The 21,043-nt window shown below is 41.0% G+C and overlaps 1 protein-coding gene across 1 annotated transcript in view; it reads right to left on the bottom strand.

Moving 5' to 3' along the window:
• ENPP3 (ectonucleotide pyrophosphatase/phosphodiesterase 3) overlaps nucleotides 1-21,043 on the bottom strand; it is a 716,664-nt gene that overhangs the window by 626,789 nt on the left and 68,832 nt on the right. Inside the window, exon 2 of the mRNA XM_086927431.1 lies at nucleotides 8,813-8,888. Coding sequence (XP_086783557.1) covers nucleotides 8,813-8,888 — 76 coding nt within the window. The remainder of the gene's footprint in view (nucleotides 1-8,812; nucleotides 8,889-21,043) is intronic.

The following is a 21,043-nucleotide window of genomic DNA, read 5'->3' as shown; positions in this document are numbered from 1 at the left end:
ATATAAATGCCTATACATTTACATTTACATACGTTGTATCACCATGGTGCACTGTACTCCTCAGGTGTTTTGAAATTTTACAATATTAAGGAGCTCATGATACATTTTTGGATGTATAATGTGCACATTTATGTTACTGACACATGAAGACCACAATTGGGATTAAAGGTGGATGTTGGACAGTAGACAATTATTATGTGAATAATGTCTAATGCTTTCTAAACCAGTTATGTTTTGGCACATGGCTTTTAGCTTCTCATCATATATGTTACTCTGGAAACTGTGACCGATGCTCAACATTTTTTTCACCCCACACATAGGTACACTGGGAGTGGAAGGAGATGACAGCCTCCAGTGTACTGCCCATTTTCAGACTATTAGACCATGAAAGAAGGGATGTCATGAAGAAGTTTCATTTGAATAGGCAAACAATACAGGAATTATGTAATCAGTTGGAGCCTGATCTCCTTCCTCAAAACACTAACCACACATGTATACCATCAATTCGGAAACTTATGTCAGTATTGCATTTTCTGGCCACATGTTGCTTTCAATACACTGGGGCTATATCTGGTGGTATGTCACAACCAATGTTCAGTGGTATACTACAAGACTTGGTTTCAGCAATGATGAGACACATTGACAGCTACATCCATTTCCCCAGACCTGAGGATTTAGCCAATGTGAAGATTGTCTTCTATCGATTTGCTTGCCTCCCACATGTGATTGGAACCACTGATGGCACCCATATTGCCATAGTACAAACCACAAGCCAGGGAACAAGTGTACTGTAACAGGAATCACTTCCAATCTATCAACGTGCAAGTTGCCTGCTTAGCATATTTGTATATTTCAAAAGTCTGTGCCCGGTTCCCAGGATCAGCCCATGATTCCTTCATACTGCAGAACAGCACCATAGCCCAGCTGATTTCACTTCTACTACCAGAGATGGCCTGGCTTGTTGGTAAATATGATCTGTCCTAACTTTGTGTGGGTAATGTCAGGTAGTAGAATCAGAAAGAGTGTAACTTATTGTTGCACTTGTGTCTGTCTTCCATCTAGGAGACTCAGTGTAGACCAACCAACCATGGTTGTTGTCCCGCTGGGGAATCCGCTTCAATGGGGCCCATGGTAGAACACAGTGGGCAGAGGAGCGGGTTTTTGGTCTCCTGAAGGCCAGATTCTGATGTCGGGACAAGACTGGGGGAACCCTCCTCTACTCCACCGGGAAGGTGTGTCAAATCACTGTGGCCTGCTGCATGCTCCACAACATCACCCTGCGATGGAACATCCCTTATATCGCAGAGGATGGAGACCATGAAGTGCCACCAGGTAAAGATAATGAACGTATTGTGACGAATATTGAACCCCACAGACCCATTGGTGTGCGATTAAGATGGAAGGGTGAAAAATCAGAAGAGGTTTTAAAATCAATTGTTAAAGGTTGCATTAGGGAAATTAACGCTATTCTAAATACTGACCATGACCACGATTGCATCCTAGGAAATGTTATGTCTATTAACAAAGTTATCAACACTATGTTTACGAAAACCGGTCTGGGGACAACCACTCATATTAAAGGGTGGTTTGACCATGCCTGTACAGTACTGCAAACTGCATTGAAGTGGGTTGAAGCAGTGAGGCCGAGAGATAAGATAGCGGTAAGCCAACTGAGATTTGACTATAAAGCTCCCCTCAAACGCAGAAAGGTAGAGCTGCAACAAGAGGCATGGGAAAAACTGTCAGAAGCCGCAGATACTTCTAACAGCACGTTATTCTGGGCAACAGTTAACTCTCCTTTTTTAAACGATGACACGTCCCCGAACTTTCATCCAATGTTAGCAGCGAGACTGGGTAGCCCACTTTTTTACCATATTTAAGTCCGGCAACCCCCACTATGTTAATAACAGCTCTTGTCCAGTGGTCCCTCTGGATTTCACAATCGCCGAGGTAGAACTAGGCATCAATACTAGTAGAGGGGGGGAAGGCTCAGGGGCCGTATGGAGTCCCTATTGATGTGTACAAAATTGCCCCTAAGTTGTGGAGCCCTGTGTTAACTATTGTATTTAATGCTGCTGTGAGTAATGGTGTCCCACCGACATGGAGCAATCCATCATAATTCCGATCTATAAGAAGGGGTAAGGGGGGACGCCAAAAATCATCGACCCATTTCCTTGCTAGACTCGTCTTTCAAAATTATGAGCAGAATACTACTGGCTCAGTTGGAAGAATGGGCAGAGGAGAAAGGGATTATGGCCAGCTCCCAGTATGGTTTTAGGAAAGGGCGAGGAACTCTGGAACAATGTTTAAATTTAAATTTGATTTTAGGGAAGTATACCCAGGCCAAACAGGGCTCTCTATACCTCTGCTTCGCAGATTTAAGCAGCGCCTTCGACCTGGTTGATCATTCTATCCTTTGGTCGAAGCTGCTTGAATTGGGGGCACCAGAAGGTATAATTTTCTTTTTAGCTCTGCTGCATGACAACCTTCAAACTAGTGTTTGTTACCGGGTGAAGGGGGAATGCACTCCTAAATTTAAGGTTAGGAGTGGTATAAGACAAGGTTGTGTCCTTGCGCCCCTGCTTTTTACACTTTTTATTAATGAGGTAGATTTAGTTTTAAAAACAGTTAGAGCCGATGCCCCACAGGTTAATGGCCTCGACGTACCGGTATTATTACATGATGATGATGCCGTGTTACTGACTAGGACTCCCATCGGCCTCCAACGCTTGATTGACAGATTCTCCATTGTTATTAGGGATAGGAAACTGCTTATAAATAAAACCACAACCTACACTATGATCTGTGGGGGAGGCCGCAGGAAATCACATAGCTTTTTTATTGAAGGACAGAGAGTGCTCCAAGTTGAGAATTTCTGTTACCTGGGAATTAGCTTTGCCAGAGACCGTACTTGGGCTCATGAATTTACCAATGTACGGGCAAAAATGGCTAAGACTGCCCATGGTGTTTTTAGATTTGCAGCCAAGATAGGGTACAGACGCATTAGGGATATGTTGCAGATCTAACAATCACGATGTGTGTCGATCGCCCTCTATGGATCTGGGATCTAGGGACATTGTCCTAATGGATGTTTGCAAGTTGAGGAAAATGTTTTTCTCAAGAGACTTCTGTGTCTGCCAAAGCCCGCCCCTAATGATTTAACCCATAGAGAACTAGGTATCTTTCATCGATCAGAATTGATAGCTTTGAGACCACTTGTGCTATGGTGCTCGATCTGGCTTAAGGACTAAACAGCTATGAATAGATCTGTAATAAGTGACTGCCTTTCTCTGGATATTAATCCAAGATCCCCTGGTTAAAATATGTCACAGTTAGCTTCCATGAAATCCTTGGTATAAATATTTTGGCCGACCCGTATGCTGCTGCAGCAATGTCTAAACATGAGCTGAAGACCACATTCATGAAATATAAAGCAGAGAGGCGGGCGAGTAATAGTAGTTTAAAACCGACCTGTATGTTCTATAATAAATTTGCAGGAAACGGGGGTTTTCAATTATATCTGAGCCAGGTGACCAGACCCTCGCATAGATTTGTCCTTACAAGGATGAGGCTTGGGTTAGTACATCATCTGGTGGCCTTCCCCTCTCCAAAAAAACATCCGGCGGGCCCGTGCCGCTGTGACGGCCAATCCAAGCAAAGCACCTTGCACTTTCTTTTGCTATGTAACTTATGTATGAATTACCGCATTCGCTGTTTAAAACCTATCTTTGTGAAATATGGAATCCGCACTGTCAATGAGGGTAAGAATTTGCTTTTTAATATGCATAAATTGGATGCATGCTTTTTTACTACTACCTTTTTAAACAAATCAATTCATGCGAGGAAAGGTATGATGTTTTAATATTTTCTGCGTTAACTGATTTAATAACCCCTGTAACCTTTGCCTGTTTATATTTTTATATTATCCAGTGCTTTTATGGTCATTTCTTTGATATGTACTGAATAAAGCTTTATGAAATGAAATGAGTGTGACTCAATGAGAGTGATTGAGCATGAATTAGTGCAAGTGAGTGAATATAAGCAAGTGTGGGTGAGAATGCGATGTTGTGTTTGAAAGTGCCATTGGCTTTGGCATACCAAAAGTAATTCCTGGCTTATAGAGACAGCCATAGCAAAATGCTGGCACTGTCATACTAGTGTTAATACTTGTCATATGGGATACTCATGGCAAAATGCTGGGGCTGGCACATTGGAGGTAATTCTTGGCATTTAAAAAAGGACAACTGTGGCATAAGAGGTGGAACTATGACAAAATGCTAGTCCTGACATGCGAGAGATAATTTTTGACATAAGTGTTCACCATGGTATAAGGATGGCACTAATGACAAAAATATTGCACTGGCAATTTGCATGTAAATTTTGGCCTAAGGAGACACCAACTGTATACGGAGTCACACATGACACAATGTTGGCCCTAGCACAATGGGGGTAGTTTTTGACATATGAGGGCACCTGCAGCACATTTTGAGAAAATGGGATTAATTCTCTAGAGTGTCCGCTTTCATTGGCTTCGCGCATCATAAAAGGACCTGAATTTTTCATGGGTGCCCTTTGAAATGCTATGGCTTTTTGGCAAATTAATGCAAAAATTGTACTTTAAAATGCAGTATTTTACCACATTTTTTCAAAAGAAAAATCCCAGGGGAGAACCCCTCTGAACATTCCGAAGAAGATGTCTGGATTATTCACTTCTCTTGCTCACTACAATTCAGGGCTCCTATTGCACAGCAGCTGACATTACAAGAAAATAATGTAAGGTTTTTTGATAACCACTGTTTACTTTCTGTAGTATTCACTGGATCTGAGATGTTATTATTTAGGTTTTGAAAAATAAATAAATTCAGCAGTGCAATGTGCTCTTCTGATTAAATTGAATAATTATCTAAAAAAACAACCCATTTTGAAACAAGTTGTTGCCATGTCTCAATATTGAGAATACATGAAAGATTCTGTTTGAACAAAAACTAAACTTCTTTGCTTCACACAAGTGATCATAAATAATATTGTGATAATGCTTTGCAAATGATCATAAATTAAAATGTACTGACAATGTGAAATAATTTGAACCAAAAACACTTTCATAGTGCAAATATGGTCTATATTATTTCATTAATCCATTTGGACATAACTACTTTTGGTTTTTTTCTCTCTTTTTTTCCTCTGCACAACCTCTGAACAATACTTTGGCAACATCCTAGTATTTCCTGAAAGAATTGGGCAGTCTTCTAGCTTTCTAGTTTGCTTGCATTAGAGTCACTGACTAATAAAGTGCTTACGTCCATTGTGTTAGAGGTAAGGTCGACTCTATATTGTTTCAAGCTTAAAAGAAGCATTGTCAATGCAATCAGTTTCGCATTGGTGAAAGTTAGAGCTATTGGCATTGTAAATGGGAACGTTTTTGAGTTGACTTTTGTTTCGTGGTTTGCAAGCATTTAACACTACTGGGCAAGCTACTTAAATCGTCCCGAAGCTTATGACCTAGGTGGAATGTTTGTTAACAAACATTTACTTTTGCGCTTGGAGGGGTGGTAGTGTAAACGGGCAGGGAGTGTTGTGGAAGGAGTTGGGTCGAGTAAGTAACTCTCAAGTTCCTTTGTGGTATGTTGTGTAAAGAAATAAAAGTCCCAAGCAAACCAGCAGGGTATCCTAACGTATTTTTGTAATGACTTTTCTTGGCAAAGTCTTCGCCCATCGAAGAAAAGCAAACAGGGTGGGGGGGGGGGGGGCTCCCAGCTCCTCCTGCTTGAATGCCAATGCCTTGATTTGGCTGCTGGGAGAGGACATGGGGGATGGGAGGAGGATGGGAAGGGGGTGCAGAATAGGCTGGCTGTCAGCACACTGTTGGGAGTGTGTTTTGTGACAGAATCGAGCTCCCCACAATCATACAACATTACACCCACCATTTTAAAGGCATCTAGATAGGTGGGTGTGCAATTATGTGCCATTCCTAAGCTGATGATTTAATGGGATGGGTATGCCCAAGTGCAATAACAATAAGGTGTTGTTTGTGCAGGACTTCAGATACACTTGCCTTGCATATATGTACCAAAATATAATGGCAGCCAATATATAAGCTACACAGTTCACATTCTCGTATCAGTCCTGCTTTATAAAAGTAAAGACATTTTTAAAATTCACATTTATTTTTTCTATTTCTTTACTAGTGAAGCAATTGCGGTGCCCCTGCTTTAGCTTAAGATGTTTAAAGCTAAAGCAGGGGTGAATAGCTGTGTTGACCTTGCTAGAAATCATATGCATCCTGACCTGCAAGTCAATCTAGACACCAGGTGAATGCTGAACTGAATCTTCCTTTCCAAAGTCTCACTTTCTAATTATGTCAATTATGGAGTGCTCAGCTGAATATACAAGCAACGAAGAAGCAACTCTAGTACTCTACATGGAAAATGCTCCAAGCGATTGCCCTGAAGTTTGAGTAATTGAAATTACCCTTTGCAAACTTAGAAAAGCGTTTCATATGCAAGATATGCAAGAAGTACTTAAACATAAGGCATTTCTTTTGTTTCGATAAGGAAGCAGTGCCTAACTGATGAAGACGACTTGGAGCTATATTACATAAGGTGCCGGAGGCGCAACAGGAGTTTGCGCCCGCTTTGCGCGCCTCCGGGGCACTTTGGTATTATAGAAGGGGGGAAGATGCTTGTACGTACCCTTCTATAATACCAATAGTGCTGGCACACTTAAAGCACCAGAGCTATCAACAGAGGGTGTTCCCTAATTTGCATAAGGGCGTTCCCTATGTAAATGAGGGAATTCCTTTGACTCCGCGCCCAAGCCATATTACTGATAAGGGCGCAGAGTCAAAGAAGCCCTCAGGAGGCGCAGTGACAGTGTGCCATTTAAAAGGTGGCGCACAGTCAGTGCTCCCCTGACAGCACCCCTCTGCAGGGGATAAAGGGGGTCCCATTGACCTCCCAGACATCCCCTTGCAGGCGGGTGCAGTCAATGACTGCACCCGCCTGCAAGGAGATCTTTAAACCCCTTTGAAAGTGCAGGCGGGTGCCGCCTGCACTGTGAAAACACGGAGCGGCTGCTCTGAGTCGTCACATGAATCCGCATGTTCGCGGCTGCTCCCAGGGCAGCACATACACCATAATGGGGCGCAAACAATGCCAATACGTAATACGGCCCCTGGTTGTGTGAAGAAATAAGACAAGTTTACTGAAAAACAGCAATACAAAAGAGAAGTTACACCAAAGGTATTCTTTTTGTGCGCAAGCTGTTTGGCTAGCACCACCAGTGCCAGTGCCACACAAGATGACGGCACAGATACCACACACAAGCTACACGCTTCACATTCTCTTATCAGTCCTGTTTTATAAAAGTAAAGACATTTTTAAAAATTACCCTTCCTTTTTTCTATTTCTTTACTTATGGAGCAATCGCGGCACCGGCGCTTTAGCTTAAGATGTTTAAAGCTAAAGCCCGGGTGCCGCAATTGTTAGAAAAGTGAACAAATAGAAAAAAATTGTGACTTTTGTTACAATGGCGGCACCCTTGCCTTAGCTTTACACATCTTAAGCTAAAGCGCTGGTGCCGCAATTGATTCAAAAGTAAAGACACAGGGAAAAAAAGCAATTTCTTTACTTTTGAAGCAATAACAGCATCCGCGCTTTAGCTTAAGATGTTAAAAGCTAAAGTGCAGGTGTCACCATTGTAAAAAAAACAACTGAAAAAAAGGCATGCAACAGCATTCGGCGTCGCAAATATCAACAGAAAGGCACGAGCGTCATTATACCTGCTGAGGGGTGTCGCGCTGCAGTCATAAAAAAAAACGTTGCAGGAGAGGTGTACAGGGAGGAGAAAACCATTGAAGAAAATAGCGCTCGGAGACTGTAATTAAAACCTACAAAGTAACAAAATATGTTACAGGGGTTGTCCTCATGGGTGGTTAGAAGAAGAGAAAAGGCAGTAGTAAGGAGGGACTACTAAGCCTATTGAGTATTGACCAATTAAAAGCCACCATTTACAAAGGACAGTGACAGGAGCCAAACTAAAAAGAAGGACGGAAAGTAGGCGGAGCTTCATGCCATATCTTAAATACAGCATGTCTTGAAGTGGAGCAAGCGCTGCCTTGGCAAGACCTAAAAACTCCCAGCTAAACATGTTCAATTCAATTCATTCATGCTTATATTGCGCATGGCAACCCTCCAAGGGACTCTCACACTCAAAAAGGAATTCAGTGCTTATTAAGCCCCAATTACAGAAATAGACACGTTTATAATGGTTCCCTAAAACATCTCTCATCCTCCAACTTCCTTAGCCTAAATGCCATGTTGTTCCACAATTTTTCCACCAGGAATCCGAAGATCTACAGCCACTTCTTACTTTCCGTACCCTTGGGATTTCCGCAAAGTTTAGGGAGGAAGATTTCAGCGGCATCATAGGTTTATAGGGTTGCATCGAAACTGAAGTATTTGAGGACCTTTTTATGATATGCTCTATGAACAATACACAGGGACCTGAACGTAATTCTACATTTTACTGGGAGCCAATGGAGAGCGACCAGTGACCCAGACAAAGATTGATGCTTAGGTGTCTTAAGCAGCAACCGCGCTGCTGTGCTCTGGACCACCTGAAACGCGTTGAACAGGTATACTTTGACATAACAAAAAAAGACACTGTATAGTATGCTTAGGGTGCTCATCAAATGCTTTTCCAGGTAGCAATCTAACTGATAAAATCCTTTGCTAATTTTCAGAATTACACTTGTCTTTTCAGCCCTTGTGACTGAAGATTCAGTCAGTGTTTTTGCACGATCAGGTGAACATACCTGGTGGAGTCTCAGTTTTCAGTCCCAGTCCTAAGCCAAGTCCAAGTGCGACCACCACCAATGCAGCTACAACAACCTATTAAAGAGAAAAAAAGTAAATTGCAACTTAATTATTCTTGCATATATATAAACACATTTCTATTAACCGCATCGCTGCTGCGGTGATTTTTGCGCTACGCGGCTTTTTTCGAAAAGCCGCGTTAGATGACAAGCTCAGCTCGTCATCCGCACACGCCCCCCGTGGCTGATGACGAGCTGAGCTCGTCATCAGCATCGAAGGGGTTAAAGTAGTGCTCGAGTATAGTTGTTAGAGGAGATGTCCAAGTTATCGCGGGCAGACATGTTCCCACCTAACTTGCACTTAGGAGCACAAATTGCATGTTATATAGGTACAAAGTCACATCTGAAATTTATGAAATGAAAATTCACATGGGTAAGTCGGTTTATTCACATTCACAGTTACACCACTGATGTAACATTGAACAAAATCTGCTTCCATGAAGTAAATCTGTATCCACCATAGGAATAGGGAGGGAGCCTTCTTACTCTTTTTAGATTTTTTTTCACAAAACATATTACTCTTTAAATTAGTTACCACTCAGTTAAAAAAAATATGATTTCATTTAAAGGATACTTAACAAACCATCTTCTAATATCCTCTGCATGTCAACTTAAGACATGCATCCCACTAGATGGCACATGGGGATATACTCCTAATATTTTCATTCTTTCATAATTGGCAAAATGACGCAATTTCACTTCTTTTCCATATTTGGATACATCCTTACATTCTCAGAGGAATGTCAACTTTGAACAGTTTTTTCAGTGCATAATCTTCTTTCCTTTTATACATAAAGGCTTATTTATGACAGGCTTGCGCCGCCAGAGAACCACTTTTTCTGATGAACTTGCGGCGCAAACCTCTCAACCATATCTATGAGGCCATGCAAAGCCGCTTTGCGTGGCCTCATAGGTCTGGAGTTCGACTAAACAGGACAAGTCACTGCGTTGCCTTACTCTGTCCCAGGGAGGGGTTCCTTGGATGTTGTGGTTGGTTTTAGAACACCCATGAATTTTTATGCTTCCCAGATTTACTTAAATTTAGGGAATTGGCAAAAATGTACACCTCCCCGGAACAGGCGTATGAGGAGAAATATTTTTATTTCATCTCATTTTTATTTCTTTCCATTTGTGCTGCATTCTGCAGCACACATAGAAGAGAACCCGCCTCTTAGGATTGTTTTGGTGCAGGAAGGTGTCCCTTCCTGCACAAAATAAATCCTGCATGCAACACAGAAAGTGCCTGCATTGGTTCCAGGCAGTAAATTGTGTGCAAGTGCAAGAGGAAAGGACAGTAATGCACCGTATTGAATAAATACAGTGTATTCCTGCCCTTTCACATTGGCATAGGGCAGCGCAGCAAAAAGACTTCCGGTGCTGTCCTATGCCAATTCCTCATTATTGAGGCTCTTAATGTCTGAATTTTGCTAATCTGATAGGTAATACTCTGTGCACAATAATATAGTTTCCTGAACTCATACTTAACATCATATTTGTTTTTTCATGCCAATAAAGGCCAAGCAATAACCACAGGGCAGTCAATTAGTTTTACATCTATTACCTATGAACCTGAATTTGTAGCAGGTAGTGCCCCCAAAGCAAGCGAGTTCAAACACACACCTCTTAAATCATTACAAGCCTTTCTAGCAGTCAGGAAAAGTCCATCTGTCTAAAATATTTTGATGCAAACACAAGGAGATGATGGACGAAGCCCTGATACTTGTCAGACACTCACCCCCAGTCACAGATCTGGGTTAAATCTATCATCTTTCTTTAGCTCACTTCACCACCCCAGTTCAGACCAAGCCATATGCAAATCAGTCCTGACCCTGCTCCTCATGGGAACAGTCCAGCCTGAACTGCCAAGCTAGGTCTTCCCATCAACTTTTTGTGTTGCGTTTTCATCCTAAGTGGGAAGGGTATGCCCAGACATGGCTCCCGTGCTCGCTATGCCCGATTAAGGGTAATGCCCCAAAACAAGTGCCAGGATGCTTGTTTTCCAGTCCAGGGAGGATCTGGCCTGGCAGTTCAGGTTGGACTGTTCCCATGGGGAACAGGGTCAAGGCTGATTTTGCAGATGGCTGGGTCCAAACTGGAATGGCATGGCGAGCAAAATAACAATGGATTAAACCCAGAGCTGTCACTAGGGGTGAATGTTTGACAATGTTCAACATTCCGTTCATCATCTTTTTGTGTTGAAAAATATTTTGATAATGGTAAAACATTCCAGGACAATGTCATGATGTAGTCTTTTACCAATATTATTTGCGATGTTCCTTTTGTCTAGTGTTGGAAATGTGCTCTTCCAGCAGGGTCACCCCCGATTTCTACCTTTCTTTGAAGAACCTATTTCTATTGACCATAGGACTCTGTACACTTTCCAGTGGTAAAGTGCTTATGCCCTTCCTTTTAAACATGGGAAAATCAGAGTATACCTAATTGGCACATTCAATTTACTTATAAGTCCTTAGCACATGGTAGTACATGTATGTAGACCGGAAAAGTACTGGCTGCTAATGGCCTGTAGCACTCATTGTGACAACTACTAGTAATACAGCACTGTAAAATATGTCTACCGGCCTGACAATGCAGCCGGGCTGAGCAGTTTTAAACTACCCTTTCGACCTGGCAAAAAAACCTTTTGCCAGGCCTAAACCTTCCTTTTAATACTTATAAACCACGCCTTGGGCACACCCTAAATGATCATTGGGCAGGAGTGCATGGTATTTAAAAAGTACAACATGCATATTTAATGTTTTTCTTACCATGGCAGTAAAAACCTCCAAAGTCATTTTTTACTGTGGTAAGGCTGGCTCTCCCATAGGGTAACAGTGGGTTACACTAAGACAACTAATAGTGCTTAGCTTCAGTATGGGAGCAGCTAGAAAAATGATCCAATGACTCATGTTATTAGTACTTTAAAGTCCAACTCAATGGTACATTCAGGTTGTATATTACTATGTTGGAAAAGACACTTTTAGAAAACTATTTTTTCCTCCTTAAATCCAAAAGTCTTACCTGCCCATGCCCAGCTGTCACCTAACCCTTGATGCCCCCCCCCCCTGTGGTGAGATGTGTTCTCACACAGTGGGAAATGGACCCTGGGAGTGGGAAGGGTAGTAATCCCTTGACAAGATGGTATGTGGAGCTGTGCCCAGCCCCTTCCTTAGCTTCAAAAGCTGCCTACCTAATCAATGGCAAATGAAGGTCACACCTAAGCTGCCTCCCCTTTGTTTGTCTATTTGCCTCTATTGGAATGAGCCCTAAGTACAATGTAAGCCCCCAGGTCATGGACCCTTGGCTGGAGTTAGAGTACTCCTCCTGTCCCCAAACTGCAAGATCTGGGAATTCAAACTTTTTGCCAGTTTTCTGCCCGGAGAACTGATGGAGACCGGGATCGCCATTGAAGCTGCAGCCGTCAAAACACTTGCCAGTCTCAGCTTGCAAGTTTGCCCCGCTGAAGGAGATCTGCCTTCCAGAAAAGGTTGTAATCCGAAATGTAGAGGACTGCTTTGTGGCCAATGTCAAGCAGCAACCAGTCAACTTGGAAATCTACCTTGGTAAAATTTCCCCCATTTGGAGCTTTCCTACTTTTATCGATGATTGCATTGGGATCCCCGTCTTCAGCAAACCACCTCTGTCACTCCCCACTTCAGATTAACCCCTTCCATGCTGATGATGGCCCCCGGCCGTCATGCACCACGGTGGGCGTGTGCTGATGACGGCTGGGGGCCGTCATGAACCCGCCCACTCAATAAAAGTGCTGCACAGGCGCAGAATCGCGCTCGCGCCCAAGGGGTAATCTTGCAGCTTGGCCCACCGAAGACTCATTGATGACCGCTTTTTCTCCACAAAGGTTCCACCAGGATGCACATGGTCTCTGTATTCAACCGCTCTCCATTGTGGTAAGCCTTAACCTTTGACTTCAAACTTTTCTAGTGGTTTGTGCTTTTGGTGCAATTTGAATTCAAACTTTAAAAATTCTACTTATAAGATTTTTTTCATTTTCATGTCATTTTATTTATTAAAATGAACTCTGTTTTGCTAAATTGGTTTGGGATTTTTCTTGTGTTCTGTCTTCAATTTATTAGTTTGTGGACTGCATAAATACTTTGCACATCGCCTCTAAGTTAAGTCTGACTGCTTTGTTCTAAGCTACCAGAGGGTTAGGCGCAGGTTTATTTAGTGACTTTAGTGGTTCACCCTGACAAGTATTATTATTTGAGGTGGGTTCTCACCCCTCTTAACTAGTACTCCACTTTCTTACGCATAGCAGTTCTTACCTAACCATGGCTTATAATACCAGGGGCTTCTTTTGTAATGAGCAGCTGTGGATAGAACATCACAGACCATCAAGCAAAGGTCTATGAAGATGTAGACCATGTCTCACACCAACTTTTTCTTCTATCACAGCTTATTTCCAGGTTTGAACCGAAAGCATGCTACTCATCATGCAGATGCACCTCTGTACTTTAGATGATTGTACTACTGAATATTGGGAATGCAAATATCATATATCTTAATATTGTGCACAAAATATCGGGGGACAAAATATCGAAAAGTAAGTGCATATAAAGGAAGTATAGATTTACTATTCTTAATTTCATATCTATGCATCTTGAATATATATATGTCACCAAAGTACATATATGAGGATTTAGATATAGAAAAACTCTACATACTTATCTTTCAATATTTTGTGCCTCAATATTTTGTCCATAATTTTACGATTGTACGATGCTTCCTATTTAATATTCAGGGTGCAAACCCTTTAAAATAGTTTTTTGCTGGTCTTACTTTGGATATTGTTGAGTGGAAACACTGGCATGTCTCCTGGGCAGGTTGGGGGATTCCCTTGTTGCCCCAACTGCAGCGTATTGTGAGTACCAGCAATGCATCAGAGGACTGAGTGTAGTAACCTACTGCTACAGAGATAAAACATTTCTACATGACTTGGTGGAGATGATACATTTCATTAAGTTTCTCTACAATGAATCACACTAACTGTATGGGAAAAAACATACTGCTCAACAAAATAGGAGGGTATCATACATAACACAACCCTAGATCTTTATTAGCTACCGAAAGCAACCTTTTCACATTTTACTTGCATTCTCTTTGAAATATCTATCAGAGGAATGAATGTCCTTTTCATATTTCATAATTCACCATCACAGCCATTGCAGTGAGGTACCAATTAGTCAACATCTTGAAAATGCACCACTACCTCCTGCTGCACAGGCTTTGCAGAAGTCTTTGCAAGACCTTGCGCAAAACTTTAATGGGCAGGATCGCCTTGAATGTTTCTTTCGTTTTTTTTCTGTGCCAAAAACAACTGTTTGTAGCCAAAATAAATGGTTTACAGGAAAAAGATAAAGTGACACCTGGTGCAAGCTCTTTGTTATTGAAGGCGACAGGCTTGCTGTCAATAAAAACAATTACAAATAACTTTGCTGAAGCAGCACATGGCTCTGCTAAAGACAGGCCTGTGGTATGATGGTCGCTCTACTCCCCTTGTTACAGCCCTGCCGTTCCATCCAGTTATGTCTTTCAATAAAGTCTCTGCTTATTAACAACATGACTACTGCAACAATCCAACAATTGGAGTCTCCATCCATCTACTGAACATGTGGTGCAAACCACATCCTTAAAAAAGAGTTGAGCAAAAACATATACATATGCAACAACTCAAAGATTTCAGCAAAACAGAATTTGACAAAGTCCACAAAGCTCATTAACCTTTGGCAACACTCAACAATGACCAAGAATATGAAAAATCTCCCACAATGTCACCAGGGTACTGAACAACTACTGCCAGGAAAGATTAGGAAACGCAAAGAAGATTTAAAGGTTTTAAAAGATGGTTCAACCATGAGTTTGCACATCAGGAAAGACAATGCCATTGGGGTTAATATCTGTCTCGAAAAGTGGCAAAACATTTAAAAAAATGAACACAAGAGGTTAACAGTAACCTATTTATAGAACAAACAAAGATTATCTTGCTAAACAGATTAGGACATCATTAAATCAAACGTATGAAATTGTCAGTATCTGTCAGAAAGTGCCCAAACCAGAAACATTCCACACGCCTGCCTTCTCAAAAATAGTGATGATTCATTGATGCTCTACAATCAAAATACCAAGATTTCTGATTCATTTTGAGACAATCTTCAGTCAGCTTTCTACTCCTTTCTGAACTACTGCAGTCAACATTTATCTATTTTAAAGTTGTTGTTTAAAAGCAGCTAATAAATCTATTTTCAAAGATCAAAACATCTGATCTGCCTGTAGATCCACGATAAGAGTTTTGCAAGAGCAATTTCTTTTCTTCCTTGACACACTGATATGAATTAAAACACACAATCACCTCCCCAATGCTGGTAAAAACCGTTTATCCACTTATTTCCATCCACACAATTTAGCAAAATCGTGAAACAATTTCAAGAATACATTATACATAGTAAGTTGTTTCACAACTTACAATCAGGATCAGACCCATGAGAACATGGGAAATGACTTTGTCTGACATTAGAGACGAGTTCCTCGTCACACTAGAGGAAATTCAGCATGTTGTTTTGTTTCTCCAAAATTTGTATTTGCTTTCACACACCATTGAAGATTACATTCTGCTGTACATACTGAAATATTGGTTCATATTTTTCAGAGTACCCTTAAATGCATTAAGTTCTTCCTCTAGGATTGTACTCAAGAATATCCATGGATTACACAATATTCTGCTCCTTGTTCTCTGTGTATGATATCACAGAGCTAAATCCTTTACCCACTACAGTTTAATCTACATGCCAACTGTCTGAACTGCTTTATCAACATAAATACTGATAACAGGGTTAATAGTGATGCGGCAAGTATTGGTGCCTCTGAGTTCAACGTTAGAATAGTACACAATATATTTTCCCACTGTGCTACAGCTGAGAAGATAACCCAAAACCTCCAAATCGGACCACAGTCCTCAAAACAGTAACATAGATGACCTGTGGACACGTGATTTTGATTAACAGTGTCAATACTGAGAGTATTACATCAGCAACACAATCACAGAATATATGATCCAGATGATGTTTTCTTTCTGTTAGGTTTATTTGTTTTCCACGATGCCCAGCCAATAAGTGTTTCGTCAGGGTGTAACCCACGACTTCTTCAGAGCTATTGGACAGATGCCTATAATGTTAGGATACCTCTCCGCCGGTTTTACGTCAGAAGTTTCCGAAAAAACCAATTGTGCAAAGGAGTAAATGGTAAGTACTAAATGTGGAGCACTAATAATGCTCTCTGCCACGCGGTGTACGAATGATTCCGCTGGCGTGCCTCCAATTCTGTAATGAGATGCCAATGCTTTATCAACATAAGACTGATTCCATATGTGCGCGAATGTATATCCTATTGGAAAATTATACAGCCAAACCTACATCACCAGTTACCTAAATCAGATTAAACACTGCTTAAAAGGGTGTTTAGATAAAATATCAAGAAAAAATATTGTTGCATGAATATCATGATGATAAAATATCATAAACATAAATATCAAAAGTAAGCATAGTTTTTGTGTTGTTATTAATATTGTTGTAACATATATAACGCTTACTAACATTTTGTTGTATATAATGCTCTTTTTATATTTTTCATAAAAGTTTGATATTTTACTGAGTTTTGAATGTGTCACATATGTATTTAAATGATGTTTAATTTTTGTGCTTATGGTTTGCATTATTTCATTATATTAAAATTAAAATATGTTATTTGCATTTTTTTATTTAAAAATGCATGTTTTATTTAATTAATAATATTAAAAAAAACTATGATTACATTATAAGTTTTATGACGTTTAAATTGTTAGTAAAATTGTTATAGAAAATTAACATATTTTACTGCATGCAATTGTTATTTATATAGTTCGTTTTTATTTATTTTTTAATTTTCATTAAACAAAAATTGTAATTGTTTTCATTTGTTCTCAAACATTGCTCATATTTTTAAATGTTTGATATTATTTTATGTTTTAAATATGTATTGTAAGTTTGATTTATTTGATTTTTATTGCTATTTATAATTTTTACAAATAATAAATTGGTATGTACGAATTCCAAATGTTACCCTCTTAGTGTCCACCACCTTCCTCCAAATGGTTTAGATTAGAGTGGGAATAATAAATCTAGCGCCTTTATTGCCCAACACTTGCCCAAAAAGGTCAACTTTGGAGCTGAAATAGTAAATGTAACCCCTTTAATGTTCAACACCGTCTCCAAAATGGTTTAGATTGGAATGGGAATAGCAAATCAAACTTTTTTAATGTCCATCACCTTCCCCAATATGGTTTACATTGGAGTGGGAATAAGAACTATAAACTCTTTAGTTTCCACCAGCTTCCCCAACTGTGTTGCATTGGAGTGGGAATAGTAAATGTAACTCATTTAGTGTCCAACATCTTCCTCAAAATTATTTAAATTGGAATTAAAAAAATAAATTTGAAGCCTTTAGTGCCATTTAGTGTAGGTTGGAGTAGGAATAACAAATCTAACACCTATAATGTACAACAGGTTACCTAAAATAGTTTAGATTGGAATGGGAATAGTAAATGTTACTTTTTCAATGTTAAACACCTTCCTTAAAATAGTTTGTAGTTTATACTTTTGCATAGTGTGCAGTTTTTAGAATAATAAACAACACATTAAGCTTTATATATAGATATATATATTTATCTTTGTATGTTCTTTTTTATACTTCATTTATAGTTTTAGTATTTTTTCAAAGAAAAAAACATTGTTATAGTACCTTTTTTTATAGTACTTGACAAACCCTGGGCAAAGCACTACGCTACGCTTGTGTAGTTTGCGAAATTTGAGCTACTTCGCACTTTGCGAACTGCACGTAGCACAGTGCAAACACGCGTAGCGTAGCGTAGTGCAGCACTAATGTTTTGCTTGCTCGCGGTCCTCAACGTCAAGTTGGCGACCGCGAACAACCAAAATGAAATCCCCGCAAGACTTTTTCCTCGTTCGCGATCAGCAACATCAAGTTGCCGATCGCAAGCGTGAAAAATAAACCTCCCGGCAAGATTCTCAACGCGGAAGGTCAGGTTTCTCATTGCAAGTGGTCGCGTATGCTCGAGACGGCTCACGATGAGAAACTACCAGTCCTCGTTGAGAAAGCTGCCGCTCGAGTAAAAATCTACTCGAGCGGCAGAAAACTACAGCTCAAATTGTGCAAGTTGCCATTTGCAATGATTGCACAGTGCCGGATGCTTGTCTGTACTGTGCAATCATTGAAAACGGCATCTTGCACAGTGCGAACAGGGTACTACGCAGTTCGCGTAGTGCTACACGTAGCTGAAGTAGTGCAAAGTGCACTTCGCGTAGCTACGCTAATTCGCGAACTACGCACAGCCCCATACTTGACCCTAACATCGTCATTAAGCCCTCACACAAGGGAGGAAATATCGTAATAATAGATAAGGAAAGATATAGAACTGAGGCCCTAAGACAATTAACTGACACCACATGCTATGAGGAAATTGGATAGCAAGCATATAAATCTTCAATCACCAGATATCATGAGCTCCTGCAGAATTGGTGGTCATCTGGACAATGAGGATTTTAAATTCTTAAAGACTGAAAATCCACGAGTCCCATTTTTATACTTGCTTCCCAAAATCCATAAGGATCCTGTTAGATTTGGGGGTCTCTAGTTGGCAGAGGTAGATACTTGTGACAAATAGGGACCCTTGCCTCTAGTCAGGGTAAGGGGGTACACTCCTAAAATAACCCCTGCTCACCCCCTTTGTAGCTTCGCACGAGCAGACAGGCTTATCTCAGAGGCAGTGTGTAAAGCATTTGTGAACACATACAGTAATTAAGTGACAACACTACAGATGGACACCACACAAGTTGTATATTAAAAATAAGTATTCTTTATATAGATTTAACACAAGACCAAAAACGAGAAAAATCCACACTACTGTACTTAAAATGGTAGGTTTAGCTTAGTTCTCTTTAGATCTTAAAATGCGACACTTTGAGTAAATGTACCTAAAGATGCGACACACAGGGCAACGTAAAGTGTTGCAAAGATGGGGATGCAGCAAAGATCCGGTGCAGAGAAATAAAGACGTAGTTCTCTTCTTGATGCTGCATGCTTCTCCGATGTTGCGAGACGTCTCGGCTTGATGCTCAGCTGCAGCGGCGACACTCTTGTTCCGTGATGCAACGACAGCAGCTTGGCAGCCACACTGTTCTCCGACGATGTGAGATGCTTCCACTCGATGTGACAGCTGCAGCATAAACACCCTTGTTCCGTGATGCAATGACAGCGGCTGATCCATAAAATTCTTCCCACTCCACATTCCCCAAAGTCTCCCGTAAAAATGGTACCTCACTTGAAGAAAACGTTGAGGAATCCACGCAAGCCATACCTCTCTGGGTTCCTCAGGGTGTCTAGTTTTCAGAAATGTATAGGTTTAGTAGGTTTCCCTAGATGGCCACCGAGCCCGGGGCCAAAAACCCAGGTGACCTCTCCCCCTTGCAAAACCAGATCGTTTTGTGATAGGTCATTTTGCTGTCTCCACAATATGTTTAGAGTCCTTGCCTGTCACGGGTACTTGGCCCACCCACACTAGTGAGTTACCATTTTTATACAGAGACCTGGGGGAACACTGGGTGGTAGGACATTTGTGCCGGTACAGTGATACCCACACAAAAATGTGTGGAAAAAGTAATTTTTTTTCCAGCTAAATTTCAGGTTTACAGGGGATTCTGGGTAGGGAAATGTTGGGAGATTCTTGCAAGCCATATCTCACTGGTCTCCCCAGGGTGTCTAGTTGTCAGAAATGTGTGGGTTTAGTAGGGTTCCCTAGATGGTAGCCAAGCTTGGGGCAAAAAACCCAGGTGACCCCCCTTGCAAAATCAGGTTGTTGTGTGATAGGTAATTTTGATGTCTCCACAATACGTTTTGGGCCCTTGCTTGTCACGAGTACTTGGCCCACCCACACGAATGGGGTAGCTTTTTTATCGGGAGACCTGGGGGAACACTGGGTGGTTGGAAATTTGTGTCAGTCTGGTGATCCTACAACTTTCCCACACCGAATTTGAAAAAAAGAGATTTTTTTTCAGCCATATTTGAGCTTTACAGGGGATTCTGGGTAGGAATACATTGGGGGATCCATGCAAGCCATACCTACCTGGACTTCCCCTGGTCTCTAGTTTTCAGAAATTTGTTGGCTAGGTAGGCTTCCCTAGATGGCCACCGAGCCCGCTGCCAAAAACCCAGGTGACCACCCTTGCAAAACCAGGTCGATTTGTGATAAGTAATTTTGATATCTCCACAATATGTTTTGGGAAAGGTTTGCAGGGTATTATGGGTAGGAAAACATTGGGGGTCCACACAAGCCACACCTCCATGAACTCCTCCGGGTGTCTAGTTTTCAAAGATGTCTGGGTTTGGTAGGTTTCCCTAGATGGGCGCCAAGCGTGGGGCCAAGCACCCAGGTGAGCCCCTTTGCACAACCATGTTGTTTTGTGATAGTTCATTTTTATGTCTCCACAATACTTTTCTGGCCCTTCCCTGCCGTGGGTACTTGGCCCTCCCTCACAGGTGAGGTACCATTGTTATAGGGAGACTTTAAAGAATGTACTTTTACAGAAATGTGAGAAAAAAGTGTTTTTGTGGCAAAGTTTGAGGTTTGCAAGGAATTCTAGGTAACAGAACCTGTGAGAGCCACACAAGTCAACCTCTTCTGGATTCCCCTGGGAGTCTAGTTTTCAAAATGTATAGGTTTGCTAGGTTTCCCTAGGTGCCGAAAATGCTAGGATTCAAAATCCACAGCTAGGCACTTTGAAAGAAAAGGGTCAGTTTTCACTGTAAAAATGTAGTGTGTCGACATTGCATTTTGGCCCGTTTCCTGTTGCAGGCACTAGGCCTACCCTCACAAGTGAGGTACCATTTTTATTGGAATAATCCATTTTGTACGTTCGTATTTGTAGAATGAGTAAGAGAAAGTTATATAATCGAAGTTTTTGTTATTGCAGAGGTAAGATGATTGCATACGATGTTTACAGCACAATATAATGTGGTAGGGCACAGGAGCTGCATTTTATAAACATAATAAATACACTGACACAGATAGATAGTTGAAGTGGGTACAGGCACATGCGCTCGACT

This window comes from Lissotriton vulgaris, chromosome 6 (genome assembly GCF_964263255.1).
Source record: "Lissotriton vulgaris chromosome 6, aLisVul1.2, whole genome shotgun sequence".
Taxonomy (NCBI): Eukaryota; Metazoa; Chordata; class Amphibia; order Caudata; family Salamandridae; genus Lissotriton; species Lissotriton vulgaris.
The sequence above is the reverse complement of the archived record's forward strand: the minus strand, read 5'-3'. Positions and strand labels throughout refer to the sequence as shown.